We start from the raw sequence: 20,000 nt of genomic DNA on the forward strand, positions 1-20,000 counted from the left end.
AATGTCTACAGACTCCCTTTAAAAATTGATAAACGCCATGAAGGAGATATAGAGAGTTCACAGGGTTTAGGATTTTCGAGGAGTTGACCTGCTTAAATAGATTTATCACATAAATCCCATGTCAGTCATTTAATTCAGTCCTTACATTACACATATAGTGTAGTGTAGGTAAATATCACCAAAGGAAAACACTGAGATTAAGGATTTACCTTCATTTTCAAAATACATCTATTATATATAGGTGTACCAGTAAACATGTAAAACCTACTCCTACCGTACATGAATCATTGGTAGATTGCTCAAAATCCACTAAGTGTATGGGACCCAACATGTGTGATTTTGGTGATTAGCTCCCGGTATTGCAAGTGGAGGGACAGAATGATAGATTGATCTCTCTTTTCATTCCATTTGCTGTGACTGAGTATAGGCATTTGTGGGCTTATTATTCCACATGTCAGAGAAATATTTCTAACCAGACAGATCAGAGGTTTAAAATACACCGGGGTTGCTCTTGGAGACAAAGTCTCTGTTCAATAGCGATATGAAATTTCTATGATTGCTATCAAATATTAGCCAGAATTAACACACACACTGTATCTTCAGGGAGGACTCAGACATGTTAGTGAAGGAATAATTAAAAATAATAATAATAATAATAATAATAACAACAACAACAACAACAACAACAACCATAATAATGATAATAATAATAACGATAATAATAATAGTAGTAGTAATAATAATAATAATAATAATAATAATAATAGTAATAATGGCATGATAAATCACTTTGTGTGGGAACATACAATGACCAAAAGAATGAGATGCAATATATAAGCAAAATGTTGGCAATGTTGGATCTTATAAAAAAAGAAGCGTTTGTCATGGCGGTGTGTGCTTACCGATGTGTGTGTGTGTGTGTTTGTGAGGGCAGTGATGTCAATGTTGGATGTTATAAAATAAAGAAACGTTTCTAATGGCGGTGTGTGTGTGTGTGTGTTTGTGTGTGTGTGTGTGTGTGTGTGTGTGTGTGTGTGTGTGTGTGTGTGTGTGTGTGTGTGTGTGTGTGTGTTTGTGTGTGTGTGTGTGTGTGTGTGTGTGTGTGCTCACCGATGTGTAGAGGTGTCCCTCCCCGTTCATGGCGATGTAGAGGCCCGTCTTCACCGACTGGATGGCGACGACTCGGAGGCCCACTGGGATGAGGTTGAACAGAGCTGCAGGGGTGGGTGCGTGTGTGAGCATGTGAGAGGTGGGTGTATTTGTGTGTGTGTCGGTATGAGTGTGTGTGTGCATGTGTGTATGTGGGTATTTGAGCGTGTGTGTCAGTGTGTGTGTGTGTATGTGAGTATTTTAGCGTGTGTGTTCATGTGTTGTGGGTGTGTGTGTGTGTTTGTGTGTGTGTGTGTGTGTGTGTGTGTGTGTCTCCGTTGGAGGGGGAGAGAACAGACGGACACCAAATCAACACTGGCGGAGAGCTGAGAATTAAGTTGTCCCACCATCCCTTCCTGTTCTCCATCTTCTCTGTAATTATCGGATTCATTGTCCCTCAGGTGGAACAAACGAGTCCTCTTTTCCTCTCCCTCCCTGAAAGGCAGCTCTGCCTTGGAATATAAACGCTCCACTAACACACTCATAAATGAGCTGTGCGGCATGTGTCATATTACCGCCGAATATTTGGGGCTTAAATCACATAGAAATTTCTCAGGACTCGGACCATGGATATTACAAGCTGTAACTCAGTGAAGTATCAAACAGTTGAGTTTGTCCTCTTGTGTCAGTAGGAGATGAGTTGCTTTAGATACAATATTGATTCTTTTAAGATGAATGATACGGATTTCCGGTAAAGGATGGTGAGGCATTGAATGTTCACACACGACTACACCATTCAATATGTCACCCTGTGATATAAGCCTCCCCTAGCCTCCACCTACACACAGTCACTCTATATCATCTAAACTCTTCCTACAGATGCAGACTCTCTGTCTCTCTCTTGCTCATACACACACACACACACACACACACACACACACACACACACACACACACACACACACACACACACACACACACACACACACACACACACACACACATTCACCCCTGTCTTTGTTGCCTGAAATGCCTGCAGCTGTTTTGTTTACAGGTGAGAAACCCTGAGGAAATCCCCCTAAGAGGCTGTTTCTGTGTCTGTAGTTTTAGGCTCTCTAGCATAAGATACAATATGCAGGGAAAACCAGTGACACCTGGTCCCATCATTATACACCACTCTAATACATGGAGCTGTACACCACTCTAATACATGGAGCTGTTGCTTAAAGCCAGTGAATGCCTGTTACATTATATATGGTATTTAGTCAAATTTTTGAGCTGGAAATTCACTGCAGACAAATTAAACTGTGACAATGATTTAAGTGCTTTCCCAATCTGAACATAACTATAGAATATAACTGCAGTACCAAGTAAAATGCATCTACATAACATGAAGTATTCATTTCAATGAATTCATTATAATACCGAATTAACTGATAGATGTGAAACAAGGTGTTCTGGAACTTTCTACATCACTGTTATCCCTGTGCTTCCTGTCTAGTGGAGAGATTTAAGATATTTGAAAGGTGAACTCACAGGAATTAGTGCTGTCATCTTTGGTCCCATCCAGACATCCATCAGGGCTCATCTGCAAGTAGTACCCCTGCCTGCAATATAACCTGGTCACAATGCCCTTGAGCTGGGGATCTGTAAGACACACAAGAGGAGGACACACACAGGTAAGGTCGACACCTTTCCACGAGCCATGAGCACTGTCGGCAGGTAAAGACATGTCTCCCACAGAGACTAATCAAATCCACTTTTTAATTCATCCACTATTACAAAAATCGCACACGTTTACAAAAAACCGACAAACAAACAAGCGGTCACTGAGCAACCAAACGTGATTATCCTTTTGTATGGTTAGTAGTGTCATCACTTTTGGGACTTAATCAACACATTGATGTATTTCTCCGTTGACAAACATGACAAACATGAAATGCAAACAATGTAACAACTGTCGGTATATTGAAATGTCACTGCCCTCCAAAACTGGGTTTCTTCTAGAAAGGACATGAGCATCATACAAACAGACCCATGCCTTTGCAGAAGAGCAGGAAGCATAGACCTTTTCATTTCCAAACTGCCTAAAAATGTCAGCCTATTTCTGCAGCCGGTCGGCCAGGCCGCCCGGCAACACTGCTGATTCACAGTGCCGGTGACGGCTGATGATCCACATCACTCAAAATATCACAGGGACGTCTGCTGCCACGGCAACCTCTCCAGAGCACCGGGCTACCTCTGTTCTCTAATTTCCTGTGTTAGACACACCCACCCACAAGAAGCAGGCTTGATCAGCTTTGATCAGGTCTGTGCTGCAGAGACACACAGATGCACCAGAGAGCACACACACACACACACACACACACACACACACACAAACACATAGACACACACACACACGCACGCACACACGCACACACACACACACACACACACACACACACACACACACACAAGACATGTCGACAACCACATATACACATACCTACAAGCATACAGAGACACACACACACACACACACACACACACACACACACACACACATAGACACACACACACACACAAGACATGTCGACAACCGCATATACACATACCTACAAGGATACAGAGACACGCACACACACACATAGACACACACACCAAACACAAGACATGTCGACAACCAAAGAGACACATGTCTACAAGCATACAGACAAACATGAGTACACACAAACACACACAAACACACACACACACACACACACACACACACACACACACACACACACACACACACACACACACACACACACACATTTGAGCCTGGTCTGTCACAGATTTGGCCCAGTTCAGAAGTTTCTGAGAAAGCTGAAATCTGGGGTGACACCTATCAAGAGCAGTGCTCACTCCAGTATAGGTCAGGGAATCGGATCTGGGCTAAAATGACCAGAAATAACCATGGCATTACCGGCATCAAACACTAGAGAATCACCGTCTATTTCCTCTCCGGAACACCGGGATGGATAGGTTTCTCACCGGAAACTGATTGCTCTGATCATGTCAGACAAACATGACCTGCAGGAAAGGTGGCAGGTGCTAGACACTAGAATGTTTAATAGTATAATGTTTTTCCTCGTAACCATGGCGAGAGATGTCAACTCTGTCTCTGAACAAATTGTCATGGCTACTCTGTAGTAACTAAAGCAAGGATGGCTGAATTGAGAAAGGATGGCTCTTCTCTGTTTCCCACTCCGAGAGAGATGCCTTCTGTTTCTGCCTGATGCGGACGTGTGTGTGTGTGATGCGAACGTGTGTGTGTGGGTGATGCGGACGTGTGTGTGTGTGTGTGTGTGTGTGTGTATGACGCATCTCTGGGTGTGGTTATGCATCAGGCGCAGACTGCCTCTTATAAGTTCGGGAATTTTCCGGATGGGCCAGTCTTGCAAGGGGCTGTTTTTTTTTTACATTATATAAGGTCATTTTTTTTTTTTTTAAACATTATATAAGGTCAGGTTTTTTTAACATTATATAGCCCATAGTGTTATGGACTACGGCTTTGATATAGCTTACACAGATATTCAAAAAGCAATCTTAACTGCAGTGACTCGGCTGGTGCAATCTCTAATGGCTGTGATGGAAAAAGCCTTTGTTGGTTGTCACTGTAAAGTCTGCAAAAATAACTGAATTATTTAAGCAGTCTTCTGCACATGAGGACGAGGAAAGTAGCAAAGAGGCAGGAGCATTAGAGAGGAGTGAGGCTGTGTCATGCAGTGATCTTGCAAAATGAACTTTAACTTTTAAAATGGGTTTCCATGTGTTTCAATGAGTCCCACAATCTCCAAAGTTTAACTCGTCAGTGCACAAAGTTTTGGAGTTAAGTTAACGATAGATTCCCAAAATGCTCGACTTTGGGGAGAAAAAATGGTCATCGACTTTGTTTCACTATAAATGGGTAAAATAAAAAACATGCCATTTTGTTAAATTGATGAACTATGCCTTTTATGAAATATTGAGAATGGGCTGCCAATTTCCCTAGACTACGCCTACTCATCAATTATTTTTAGCATTGTAGCCTATAACGCATGACATATTTGATAGCCAGCCCATCAGTAAAAATGATGTCTGTTAAATACTTACTGTAAAGTCTACACAAGCAGGTGCCACAGAAAGGGAAAGGAGGGAGCAGGTACCAGCACAGATTTGATATTATAGCCGAACACAAACAATACAAGCACCGATTGTGTTTTTTTTAATTAATTTGTTGATTGATAAACGTGTGTCAGTTCGTGTGTATGTAAATTGAGGCCATCTGATCTTTCTGCTTAAGCCTCTAAAGATGGCTTAGGCAGGAGAAGTAGTCTTAGTCTGTGCACCATCAGTGCAGACAGCTGCAGTAAAGCTCAGAGTCTGTGGATAAGCCGTGCAGCCAGCTGCAGTAGCTGAGATGAAATGTATGGGAGTTCCCCACAACCCTTGCATCTCCCTGGTGCAGGATTCCCCTCCCTTACAGACACCACACACATTAAGTACACACACACACACACACACACACACACACACACACACACACACGCACACACACACACACACACACACACATGCAGTGCACACACACAGCACACATGCTTACACACACACACACACACACTGCAGAGCAAACACATACATATATATACACACATGCACGCACATACACAAGACACATACACACACTGGATTTCCACACATGCACACACTCACAGTCACGCACACTCACAGCCACACCACACCCTCCATCTCTGTCTGTGCATGCCCCACTTTCAGTCGCAGACAGAGGAAGGGTGTCTCCCAGCCCTCTGAGAGTACGGTTCCTCCTTGAACTGTCCCCAGAGAGTCACGGAGAGAGGAGAGGAGAGGAGAGGAGAGGAGGGGAGAGGAGAGGAGGAAAGACAGATGAGGTGCTACCCCCAGTAATCTGCCCGGGGGGATCAAAGCCAGAGGATGCTTTGGAGCAGAAAAAAGGTCGTCAGGATCATCCTGTCCTCTGTGCTCCTGCCTGGCTTGTTCTGTGTGAGTGTCTGACGAACGAAGCTGTCTTAATTGAGCGTGTGCCACCCTCTCCACCTCGCCCCCCTCCCCATGCCAGCACTTCTCTAATGGGGCTTAGGTTTGCAGTCGTCAGTAAGGAATCAAGCGCTGTGAGTAACCTTCTGCTAAATCAAGATGTTCAATTAAATGTAACATTTCACAGCCCATTAGGCTGGAGTGTGTTCTGCCGACATTAGACAGCGCACTTGTGTCTTTGACTGTCTAGATTCCATTCCAGCTTTGCAGGGAAAGCAGATGTCTCCGGGAGTGATTCCCGGGATTCCAAAATCCTTCGGTTGCCATGCACTGGCTCTGTTGCCATGGATAGCATGCTGGACCTCTTTCTCCTGTCTGTTACTATGGAGATGCCCCCCTTTCTCCCCCACCCCATTCCAGGATTTCCCAGGTTCTGCTCTGTAACCGCGGAGCCTTATCAGGGATTCCCGTATCCTGTCGGTTACTATGGAGATTTTCTCCCAGCAACCAGTGACATTCTGTCTGTTACTATGGAGATATCCACCATGCCTTTGGGATCATTTGGACTTGGCATTGTAATTTCACACATACCTGCCCCTTCTGAAGTTCACACACGCCACTCAAACAAGCTGTACGAATGTGTTCGATGCATGCATCCCAAAATGACTCAGAAAAGACTCAGAATGGAGTGCTAGACTTTTGGTTGAACTTATTCTGTAGTCTGCTGAGCAGTCTGAATTTTCCTTGTTCTGATTGATACACAATCTCCACACACTGGCACAAAACGCAAAATGCAAAATTTTGTCCCTCCAAGCAATTACACCCACATAGCTAAACTGCATAGACTCATTAGTCAGGCTGTATTTTCATACATTGAAACTACTGTGCAGTACAGTGAGACATATCAAGCTGCCTTGACCTTACATTTACTAAGGCTAAAACAGATTAGGAAGCATACTAAGGCTAAAACAGATTATTAAGCATACTAAGGCTATGACAGATGACAGATCGGGTGACAGTGGTACAGGAGGTAGAGAAGTAATTTAGTAAGCAGAAGGTTGCTAGTTCGATTCCCTGTCGAAGCGTCCTTGAGCAAGATACTGAACCCCTAATTGCTCCTGATGTGCAGTGTGCCATCAGTGTAAATGTAAAATGTCTATACGTCCTTGTAAGTCGCTTTGGATAAAAGCGTCTGCTAAATGACTAAATGAAAATGAAATGGACAGATTAGGAAGCATACTAAGGCTATGACCGTTTAGAAACCATACTAAGGCTATGTCAGATTAGGAAGCATACTAAGGCTAGGACATGGATTATGAATGTCATACTAATGCAAAGACATAGGCAGATGTCAACACACTTACGAAGTGTAACAGAGTACTTATGATGCCATTCCAATGTCACAAGGCTACTATAATACAAAGTGTACCAAATCATTGGAGTGTCACCCTTTGATCTTGAGTATGTGGATGAGAGTGAGGCGCCTCCCTCCTGCCTCGCCTCCGGTTCCGAGGTGAGTTAGGCTGGGCGAGCCGTGTCTGTCTTTGCCCTTCAGAAGAGCACCACTGTGGATGTGGCTGGATTTCAAACAGAAGCACTCCGTCAAAGCTCAGCTGGGCGAGTGGGCGCCGTTTCAAACGGAAAGCTCATGACTGGCATACACATACGCGCAGGCACATACACACACACACACACACACACACACACACACACACACACACATAAAAACACACACACATACGCATACACTCACTGCCCATGCACACACGCACACACGCACACACACACACACACACACACACACACACTCACACACTCACACACACACACACACACACAGATACACACACATGCACATACACAGACACACACACACACACACACAAACAGATTGTCTGGCATGATAGGGGAAGCCTGCATCACAATGTCCTTTCACAAAGACAGCACCCTGCTTTAAAGCTGCTGCCTCAAAACAACAAACAACAACAACAAAAACAAAAACAAAAACAACAACAACAACCAAACAAGCATAGTGGAGACAAACAGGTGGGTACATAATACCACCTTCACCTGTCTTTTTTTATACAAGCCCGGAACAGCCATGATTTTACTGGTTCTTATAGGTTCTTAAAACAGGTGATGGATGATGAGGTCCACATGTGTGTGTGTGTGTGCATGTGTGTGTGTCTGTGTGTGTGTGTGTGTGTGTGTGTGTGTGTGTGTGTGTGCATGATTCATTTCAACACCGGGGTCATTTCAATCTGAGACAATTTGTGGTGAGTCTCTTGTTTATTACCTGTATTTCCTGTTGTGTTGATGGATAGAAGGGTGTAAAAGGGCAGGCGGGAGAGATCCAAAAGGAGCATTTAAAAAAGGAGTGATGAAAGTGATAAAGAGAGAAGGAGATAGGGAGGAAGAGAGGATGAGAGGAGGAGGGAGGATGAGAGCATGAGGAGGAGGGAGGATGAGAGGATGAAGAGGAGGGAGGATGAGAGGATGAGGAGGAGGGAGGATGAGAGGATGAAGAGATAGGGAGATAGGGAGGATGATGAGGAGGGAGGATGAGAGGATGAGGAGGAGGATGAGGAGGAGGGAGGATGAAGAGAGAAGGAAATAGGGAGGATGAGAGGAAGAGGAGGAGGGAGGATGAGAGCATGAGGAGGAGGGAGGATGAGAGGATGAAGAGGAGGGAGGATGAGATGATGAAGAGGAGGGAGGATGAGAGGATGAAGAGGAGGGAGGAGGACTGAACAGTGGCGGAGCCTCAAAGCAATCAAAGGCGGCAGCTCGGAGATCTCTCCAGCACAGAACACGAATGAGTGGACAAAAGGGAGGCTCGTGCCAGATCAAAGGCTCTTTCTGTCCAACACACACACACACACACACACACACACACACACACACACACACACACACACACACACACACACACACACACACACACACACACACACACACACACACACACACACACACACACACACACACACACACACACACACACACACACACACACACACTCACACACATCTGCAGACACACGGAAACACTCACACATGCACACAACACACAAACACACACCGCCTGCTTTTAAATTGTTGGAGGCGACAGTAATTTTTCCAGACCTTAATGGTTCAGGCTAACATTCAGTCCCTACGGGTTTAAAATGTAATTAAATAGTCCCCTCATTCCTACATTAATAGACTTTTTAAATGAATCTTGATACGTAATTATTTAAGACACTATGGTAGGTTTCTCACCAAAGCTCTCAACCATAATCAACACCCAAAAAAAGGTAAAAAGCTCAGTTTGTAGGAAGAACAAAAAATAAATACGCCTAAGGTAGGACTAAGTATACGTAGTGAATGCAAGCAGGTTACTGTTCCCAGTTTTACCCATCAGTGGTTACTGTCACACCGGTGTGTTTAGAACATTGTATAATATTCTATAGAATATCTGTGATGTCTGCAGAAGCATCAGACAGATCACAGAATTTTTAAATCTGTTGGTGGATGCATTCTTTTACTGGAATGTTAAAGGTCAAAGGTTAAGTGGGAGTGACTGCCTCTGTGAAGGATTGTACACATTGCTTCACAACAAGCAAGGAAATGCTATATATCTAAATAAATAGCATGACAGGACCAAATCAAATGCAGTGGTGGTGCAGAAACAGAATCCGTGAGTGGTACTGCACCCTGTGCATTAAAGACGTGGGCGGACGTGAAGCAGACATGAAGCAGACGTGACTGCCTGTATGGAGGACGGGTTGATATCTCTGCAGGAAATGTAAAGGGACAGCCCTGGGTTGAGTGTGTGTGTGTGTGGGAGGGAAGGAGGCGGGGAGGGGGTCGGGTGGTAGGGGGGTCTCCGTCTGCTGCCCAGGATGTTTGGCTGCTTTGACATGTGGCAGGTTGAGAGGAAGGCAATGCCTACAGGTGGGGTAAACATGGTGGGATGACACAATCGTGGCAAGATGTGTGTGTGTGTGTGTGTGGGTGTGTGTGTGTGTGTGTGTGTGTGTGTGTGTGTGTGTGTGTGTGTGTGTGTGTGTGTGTGTGTGTGTGTGTGTGTGTGTGTGTGTGTGTGCGGTTGGATGTGTGTATATATGTGTGTGCATGCATATGCGTGTGCATGCTTGTTATCCATGCATGTGTGTGTGTGTGTATATTTCTTGTTATCATACTTCAGGGCTTCTACAGTGAGATATATCAGTTGGTTCAGTATCAGTTCGTCAGACATGTGGAGAGGGGGAATATGTGGGCGATTTAGAGGATGTAAACATGACACTATCGGTGAGGAAATGAGCCGGAAGACAATAATGTGTCACAGAGGATTGGTGGGAGTGTTGTTTCCATGCATACACACGTGTGTATGTATGCACCTGTATGTGTGTGTGTGTGTGTGTGTGTATGTGTGTGTCTGTGTCTGTGTCTGTGTCTGTGTCTGTGTGTGTACTTCCATGTGTGTAGTTGTGTTGGTGACACACACACACACACACACACACACAAGCACACACAGAGGATATCCTCCACATGTTCAGACGCGGCTGAAGAAATTCATATCTTAAAGATGATCAGCGTTGATTAGCTTCCCAAACCTCAGGCACCAAACACACACACACAAAATGAGCTCACTTACAGTAACCCCACATCCCTCCCTATCCAGCAACAACACAAGGCACAAGGAACAGGTGCGAAACCTGCTTAACCATCCCTGGAGCATTAAAGACATTATGAGAAGCCATCTCCCTCCAGAAGCCCATCCTATCTTTCAAACATCAGGTCAAGCCCCATTAGCTATGGAACAGTATTGATGCATTGCCATTTAAGGGGCTCTCACCCCTCCTCATACTTCACCAGCGTCCTGTCACCAGCCATAACAAAATGGCCGTCACAAGCACCGGGCTCGCCTCTGGCTCTCTATCATAATAACACACGTTGCCATGAAGGGGCCCGTGACACCAGCCACATCTGCACATCACAGTAAGTAACCGCCAGATCTCTCCCCTGACGGACTGGTGGGGTGTGTATGTGTGTGTGTGTGTGTGTGGGGGGGGGGGGTGTCCAGCCGTGTGTGCTGGTGGAGGAGATAGGGAGCTCTGCATCCTGTCGCTCTACATCCACATGTGTCTGGATCATCACAATCACACATACCCCTCTACACACACACACACACACACACACACACACACACACACACACACACACACACACACACACACACACACACACACACACACACACCCCTCTACACCCACTCTTTCTTTTCTCAGTCCCTCAAAACTATCAAGCACATGACCTCTTGAAATACAAATTAAAAGCGGTGATAAAGACTGACGAAAGTCACTGTCTGACGACGGTAGCCTTCACATTCTCGGTCGGGGCTAAGCCCCCTAAGAGTGAAATCCTAGCCCCTAGTCTCTGCCCCCCGCCCCCCACAGCACTATGCAGAGTCATACATTAAGCATGCACACCTGATCTTGGTAGGGTCACGTGTTATGTAACACTGTCTTCTGCAGTAAAGTGCACAGTGTTCTCTTCTGCTAAAAAAGGAGAGAGATGTTGTCTTGTCTTGATTTTGCTTATCACGTATTAGATATCTGCTTATTTTAACATATTAGTCTTTAACATATTAGTCTTTTATTGCAGATAAGCTATTTATCAATCATGACACAAAAGCATTTGTCAATTAAGGCATAAGTTATTATCTATACATTTCATGTCTATTCCTTATAGTTCCACTGATTTCACTGAATGTTTAAAAAACAAATGTCAGTTTTATACTATTTTTATGTACTTTATAGATAGCCAAGAGTGAGTGATACATTTCACCTACAGTGAACCTACAGAACTATATATTCAAATATATTCAAAATTATTTGTAATTGTAAGGCAATGTATACAGCTATTAGGATTCAGGTCCGGGGATTATTATTATTTCAGTTTACAGTAGAAGGACTACAGTTTTAATTTGAGTTTATCCAATAATTGATTAGCATTGGGTCTGCATAGTGTATTAATAATCACAGTGCCTTCTTCTATAGTTTCTCTGATGAGCATGGACGCTACAAAACAAACCAAAATGAAAAATAGGCACACTGATTCTTCCCAGCTTCTTAAATGATGTTTACCATGAAATGCCCACGCCAGTCCTCTGGGGCACATAAAGAAATGAAGGGTCTATGGACAAAATCGTATCAATTAATCAAAGCCTTTCTCAAATCATGCACGTATGATTCAGCACCCATATCGGCAGTTATCACCCTTGGTATTAATTTGATTGTCCTCTAAAACAACTTATCCATTTAATGCACACAATACTCAACATACTCGATAACTGACATTTGACAAATCTAATATTTTAAACAATTCCGATTCTTATTTAGTTCAACATTGAATGAATGAACTGCTCAACGTTTTGGCCACTATTACAGTGCAGCAGACGGACATCAAGATAAACTTCAATGAAATAAAATGAGATTATAATGTTTTAATGTCAAATCAAAGAAAACCGACAACGTTAAGTTCAGTGTATTACATACTGAACTGGCTTTGGCTGGTGACACACAAAACTGTTTGTTTTTTCATAGCTACATGTACCTATATCTTCCACGGATGTGATCGCCTCCTCTGTTTTGGCTGCTCTACATGTACACCAAGTATAACAGAGATTATTCGGGGTAATTGTATAGATGCTCTCACATGTCCATGATTTGGAGCAGTATGCAGATGGAGGTGTAACAGAAGAGCTACTTGTTTAGTATCAATTTACACTTAATAGCAACAGTGCAACAAGATCCCCCTCCACACACACATGCATGAACAAGCTGTACAGACAACACTCAAAGGCACACATATGTGCGTATAAATACACCATCTCTCGCCCTCTCTCTCTCTCTCTTTCTCTCTCTCACTCTCTCTCACACACACACACACGCACGCACACACACACACACACACACACATAAACACATACACATTAACACATAAACACATACACATTAACACATACACAGAGAAAGATGATATACACAGATACAGACACAAGCACAAGCATACAGACACACACAGAGACACACACAATAACGACCATGGAATTTTACATAATAAAGAAATATACAAATTACTTGATCACCCGATAACATCATCATTTGATTGCGAGAAAAACTTCTCACGCGTCCTGTGATTAGCAGATTAGACGAAAATATCAAGGAAAATGGAAAAGGGAGATAATGCTTTTGATTAACTGTAATGAAATGCTGTCATCTACGATAACGGGGCATAGCAAAGTGTTACAAGCTTTACGCTAGAGAGGATTAGATTTAACGTTAACATGTATGCAAGATGCAACGTGACAGTGCGCTTCGAGTAATTGCCCACACCTTGTCTTCGTAGTCGTCTCTTTTTGAGGCCGAAGATTCGCACTTTAGAGAAGATGTCGACCAGGTTCCCGTTGCACAGACCCTTGTTTTTGTTAGGGCTTTTTCTTCGCCTGTGAGGCGGCGGCCGGTGTAGTTGTTGCTCCCGAGCCTGTCTCTTCTGCCGGATCAAACCGCTGGCAATAGCCGCTGCCATGACGAAAAACACCAAACCACCAAACGCGAAGCCCGTTCACCTCCGGGCACGAAGCGCAGACGACAAAACAACCGCTTTTGTTCCAAACCTGCCTAATGCCCCATCACTCCGGCTATAATGTCTCTTCGTCAATCAGTAACAAAAACGAAGTCCAAAAGCACATTCCGAATATATCTTAGGACGCACGCTTTGAAAAATGTTTTTAACACGCGTCCACATAACCTGCGCTGCTTTCGGCAAATGTCAGATATCTCCCAAGGAGCACATGTTTTGCATAACATATGTTTTCCGAAGTGACATTTCCGAAGTCCATTCATACCTTACCATGCTGTTTAGTTACAATTAAGTAGGTGACATTTGACCAATTATAACCAGATGGTCCGCTACCTTCTTATGAAATTCAACCCATTTGCATTTATTTTTCTCTCCACTTGTCGCCGGCTCCTGTGTCGTTTACGCGGTGGCCAGCCTATGCTCTGGACAACAATTTCAAGCAACGCGCGTTGGAGTCAGACGCTCGAGCAGCCTGAGAGATTTCCACGGTTTTGTTCCCCGTGAAGGACGCGAGACGGTCTCCCGGGTGTGGCTTTGTGCTGGCAAGATCACCGCTCACAGATTCACCAAGTTCGGTGCGCAATCGGCGACACTTTCCCAGATGCGGTAAGGAAAGCCTACAATTGGTGTCGTCCAATAACCATCGGACAAACCACGTCTACCTTCACAGGAGCAACAAGTCATTTAGCCTCCGGCAACCATCGATGGTTCTCTGTTTTCGCTTCAAAAACTTCCGACTGCTACGTGAACAAAATCAAATGTTTGCGCGACTGGCTAATGAAAATTCAACGCTCATAAACGCATGCATATCCTCCGATCTGAAGCAAGAAGCGAATACATTCCAGCTGTTAGGGCGGTAAACATCTGAGAGCTGACTTTAGTATATGACGTTCTCTTGTGCGCGTGAGGCATAGGCCGTATACAAACTTAGGATACTCGCGGGAGGAGCTAAGAAAACAAATTGAGGCAATTTGAGGCTCAGCGCGACTACGGAAACGGACTGCAGCTTTAAGTGATTTTCGTTCGCTACGTCGAAAATGACTGATCGAATCTTAGTCCGATTTGAGCGGCTAAAGAACATCACGTTCTTCGAAAAGTCTGTGCTCAACGACTTAAGCAACATGACTTAGGGAAAATAGGACTGGATAGCTGGATAAGACGACAACTGAACTCATCTTGTGTCAAGACAATGTTCACAACCTGTGTGAAACATGGACACTGTTAGTCTGACGCTATCACCACAGTATTTCACGTATCGAGGAAGCAAGAGCGAGCTGACTTTATTCAAAGAGAAATTGAACGTGCATTAAAAGTCTGTGCTGCACTTTGATAAGAGCTTTTACACTGCTTGAAATGAGGACAAAACCTAGAATTTAAGACACACCCGTCCTAGTGGGAGAGGTAAGGTGAAAAGTTAGGAAGGGCCAGCAGCGGTTTAAGCATGATATTTCAGGACCATGGAGAGCACATATCGTAGCAACCCTTTATTCGACTCTGAATTCAGGCGTTAAATCATTTCCATTCTGAACGTGCTGTTTGACACATACATGTACTTGCACATGCTGCACCCATGACACCCAAGTGAAATTAGTTGTATGTGTGCACACAGTACAGAATTAGTGCAGAATTCGGGGCAAATACTAAGACTCAAGAGAGCCATCTACCGGTCTGCCCTGCAACGAGACATGGAGCGCTCTCTCTCGCTCTGTCTCTCTCTCTATGTCTCTCTCGCTCTTTCTGTCTCTCTCTCTCCCTCTCTCTCTCTCCGTCTCTCTAACTCTGTATGTCTCTCTCTCTCGTTCTGTCTCTCTCTCTCTCTTCCTCTCTCTCTCTGTCTCTCTCTCTGTCTCTCTCTGTCTCTCTCTCTCTGTCTCTCTCTCTCGTATTAATCCCTTGCTACACAGAGGTGAGGACATATTTTTGGTACAGGCATATGGTGGTGTTTCATTTGAAGACCACCAGGGGTTGACACTAATATTAACTGGATTATTTTGAGGGCTCGCAGTCTGTACTTTTCTGCAGGCACATTGCTTGAGGACGGAGGTTTTGAACCACTAATTAATACAAATGTCACGTATTTTCCTCAACAGAGAGGCCAGGGTTTTCAGGTACCAAATTACAAATTCTGATAAATCACGACAGCTTCTCCAAAAAATACAGAACTGTATGAACTGAACTGTATGAAACAGCACGACATGTCCTAATGACAGCACTGATATAAATCTACGCCACACTTCATAACTCATAGCAAACTGAGAGTCAACAGAACTCTGAAAACCCCCTTCCGTCGTCATTACGTTTCAGAACCTTGGACAGCGCACATTCAAACGCGCGATAATTTAATAAGCAGAACTCGTAAATATCCTCAGTTTGCAATAAAGTAACAACTAAAAATGTTACATTCAAAAGGCAAATCCAAGCACACATACACACACACACACACAAACAAACAAGATTTACAGACAGGATATAAAATCCACACTGTCAAAGCATATCTAATTAACTTGACAAATAATAATGTAATACATTTTCCCCATGCAATTCTAATATTATAAAAAAAATGATAATCAATTCTTAATGGGCAACTGCCATGATCTGTACTGTGAACACAAGGGTATGAAATATGTGTGTTTCCATACTGTCCACAAGAGGGCGACGGATAACCAAATGGCCGTTACATTTCACAGGAGTATGCGGGCCATCAAGAGAGCCATTTCCACACTACAATCTGATCAATATGGATCTCTCTATCTGAACAGTGTCCTAGTGGGGATAATATCTGCGGAGAGTAAACTGTGGCAGCACAATAGCTTTTGTGTTAGTGGCACAGTGGAAATACTGGAGGTTAATTCCTCTATATAAACTGAGCAGATGCATCACACACATTTCCTATAACATAACAAAGTTTCAACATCATTTTACATGGGCTCCATGATCTTACTGTATAGAAACCCTGATGGGTGAATGACGATACACACTTTGAACATGTATCTCAGTCCTCTGAGGTTGCTGACAGGTCACAGGCTAAATCACAGTCACTGTGTTGAGGAGCACTGCAACCTTGCAGCTGTGTTGCAGGTAGGCATACAATATTTAAACTGTTTTTATCACACAAGAAGGCAAACGATTAGCATTCGTTCAAGTAGTTTACCCTTCAGATTACGACGGGGGTGTATCTTGTGTCTATGCCTCCGTTAGAATGCAAAGGCACCAAAGAGTATTGTTTATATATTATGCTAAGAGAGACAGACAGATAGACAGGAATGACTACAGTTTCCAGCTCCTCCGTGTGGTCAGCTACAAGACTGCCGAGCCGCTGTGTGGAAAGAAGGACTGTGCACAAACTCACAAACTAACCGAGTTTCACCAAACACAAATCTTTCTTTTCTTAAATTTACTAACAAAAAGCTTGTTGGTTTAGAGAGAGCGTCCCTCTGGTTTATTTGAGTTGGGAGGCCATGTTGATGATTATTAGTACTTCTACTCAGATGAAAGAGAGAGGGAAAGTGTAGACAGTAAGAGGAGGGCAATTATATAACCAATCCATTTTCCATGCTGCCAATACGATTTCATAGTATGGATCCCCACCACGGGCCTCTCACTGTTTCCAAACAGCCACCCGGACACTCACATGTGTGTGCGGCTCAACACGTGAAACACACACACACACACACACACACACACACAGATACAAGCTTGGCATGCACACAAAGTACACACACACGCACACACACACACACACACATTCACACAGAGAAGCTGGGTTAGGGTTAGGGTTAGGGTTAGATTGATATAGAGAGAAGGGAAATGTGCCACATGCTTACTCATGGCTGAAGTACAGTTAGATGGTCAGTTAGTGCATATGGCAGTAAATATCTCGTAAACATAAACAACAAACAAACAAACTATATGGAACATTTCTGTCCAACTTTATTTGAATAGACTTTTTGTGAGTGAATACCGCTCTGACAGTAAGGAATACAAATAGTCTGTAAGTTAGAGTTAAGGTAAGGTCCTTGCTATGGGCAGGGCTGGGATTGTAGCTTAGTGGACTGGTAGTTACTGTAAGAGATGATAGTAGAGAAGCTTATTAACATGTATGTGGCAGGTAAGTTTGCAGATGACATGAGAAGGGCTATGCCAATGCCCTAGCCCTTTACATGCAATGCTTAGGTACATGTAAACATATAGTTGTCTGTCTCAACAGGTTACAGAAGTTCAAAATCATTTTCATAAACACTTCAGCCCTTCTATACTACCTCTGCATGCATGCATATATCATATGCTCATATCTTACAGTACAAGTTGGCTGAGAAATATACTCTAGAGGTAAGCAAAGGAGATTCGCAGACATTACAATGACAATGACTCACTCTATGAAGCTTCAGATTGTAAAATATCAGTTTTAATTGTGTGAGTGAGAAATGCAGAGTACCCCAAACTGAGTCATGTCCTATCAAAGTCATCTCCTATCCTATCCTATCCTATCAGTCATCTCCTCTCCCTTCCTCTCCCCTCCTCTCCACTCCTCTCCTTTCCTCTCCTCACCTGTCCTGTCCTCTCCCCTCCTCTCCACTCCTCTCCTCTCCTCTCCTCTCCTGCCCTGTCCTGTCCTGTCCTGTCCTGTCCTGTCCTGTCCTGTCCTGTCCTGTCCTGTCCTGTCCTGTCCTGTCCTCTCCTCTCCTCTCCTCTCATATATTATCATCTCCTATCCTATCCTATCTTATCCTATCCTACTCTATCCTATCCTATGTGACTATCCTTTTCAACGTTATGTAGAAAATCTCTGCCCCTGGAAAAATATATCATTATTTTGTCGTGCTTGGAATTGACATTGTGATCGAAGATCAAAACATTAGGCTACATCACTTGCAGATCCGTATTTCTGGCAGCACAATGGAAACAGAAAGGCTGAAAGGCCCGATTAGGAGGCTGCTCCTGTAAACACTTGCGTCACCTAGGAGGTGCCCTGAGCTCCTGCAGTGGAAAAGCACCTTAAGGCCTCCAGGGAAACAACGTCTCATAAATCCGTCTAGTACTTAGGAAGGTCACAACTTGCTTTGTCTTTCATATCTCTTCATAGGGCTGCCACTGTTGAGATCTTACTGACTGAGCAAGTTATGACTGTCCCTTAAAATCCATGGAGTATCTAGGCCCAGGGTAATAATGTGCTCTGTAATGTAGTAACTCTAACCTCGTCACCACAGAGCGATATTATTGATATGGCAGTCAGTGCACATACCTTGCTAAAGACACAGCCTCGGTCACAGAGACCTTATAGAGGATTTCAGTCTCCAGCCGTGAGTGGAGTTCTTCTGTCTGTACGGGACCTGAGCCTGAGTGCCAAAGTCTCTGGGGGAGGGGAGGGCAGAGTGAGCTCTTCACTAGTGCATCAGCTATCCATTTACAGGCCAGTGGAGGGTGAGATGGGCTTAACAGTACAATCATGTGAATAAAATTTGTATTAAGACTTGATATATCTCCCTTTAATAATGTAGGACGTTACATTAACGAGGAGAGCGCTCCCTATCTGTCATTTTAAGACCACTGGGAGAAGAGAGAGGACAGGGTGGAGACGAGAGGTGGGGCTGTAATGACTGATAGAAGGAGATTCATTTTTGGAACCACTCAAGAGAGAGGTTGAGAGAGAGAGAGAGAGAAAGACAGAGAGGCAGAGAAAGAGAGAGAGAGAGAGAGAGAGAATGTGTGTATGAGGGAGAGTGAGTCAGAGAGACAGAGAAAGAGAGAGAGAGAGAGAGAGAGAGAGAGAGAGAGAGAGTGAGTCAGAGAGACAGGGGGTGGGGGCAAAAGAGGCAGCAAAAAAGGGGGAAGATAGGAGAAGTGAGAGACTGTATAAACAAAAAAAGAAAGAGAGTATCAGGGAAAACAGTGGGGGGCAGAAAGAGGGAGAGAGATGGAGAAAGAGAGAGAGATAGAGAGGGAGAAAGAGAGAGAGAAAGGCGTGAGACTGACTGCAGCTATATAGAGAGAAACACGAGGGAAAAACAGAATGAAAAAAGAATAAGTAGCTCTGCTTGACTGATGAATGAAGAGGAGAGAGTCGCTGTATCATGTCGGAGTCGATGGCAACACCAGCAACTAGGTCATGAGAGAGAGAGAGAGACAGTGAGAGAGAGAGAGTCAGAGAGAGAGAGAGAGTCAGAGAGAGAGTGGAGAGGGGAGTTAGAATGAAAATAGCAGGTGGTGACAGCGGTGCTTTGAAGAGCTCCCTCTTCAGGTGATGAGGGGAGGTGCCAG

The 20,000-nt window shown here is 44.0% G+C and overlaps 1 protein-coding gene across 2 annotated transcripts in view; it reads right to left on the bottom strand.

Annotated features, from left to right (window-relative positions):
• Positions 1–20,000, bottom strand: part of LOC105911936 (fibroblast growth factor 14) — a 70,781-nt gene that overhangs the window by 12,398 nt on the left and 38,383 nt on the right. The window contains exons 1-3 of one of the 2 annotated variants that reach the window (XM_012840845.2): positions 13,496–14,705; positions 2,626–2,736; positions 1,111–1,214 (exon numbers count right to left, since the gene is read on the bottom strand). In XM_012840845.2, the coding sequence (XP_012696299.1) occupies positions 1,111–1,214; positions 2,626–2,736; positions 13,496–13,688 (408 nt within the window). In that variant the 5' untranslated portion in view covers positions 13,689–14,705. Of the gene's footprint in view, positions 1–1,110; positions 1,215–2,625; positions 2,737–13,495; positions 14,706–20,000 lie in introns of those variants that run through there. The other variant, XM_031558726.2, reaches the window with a different exon arrangement.

This window comes from Clupea harengus, chromosome 21 (assembly GCF_900700415.2).
Source record: "Clupea harengus chromosome 21, Ch_v2.0.2, whole genome shotgun sequence".
Lineage (NCBI taxonomy): Eukaryota > Metazoa > Chordata > Actinopteri > Clupeiformes > Clupeidae > Clupea > Clupea harengus.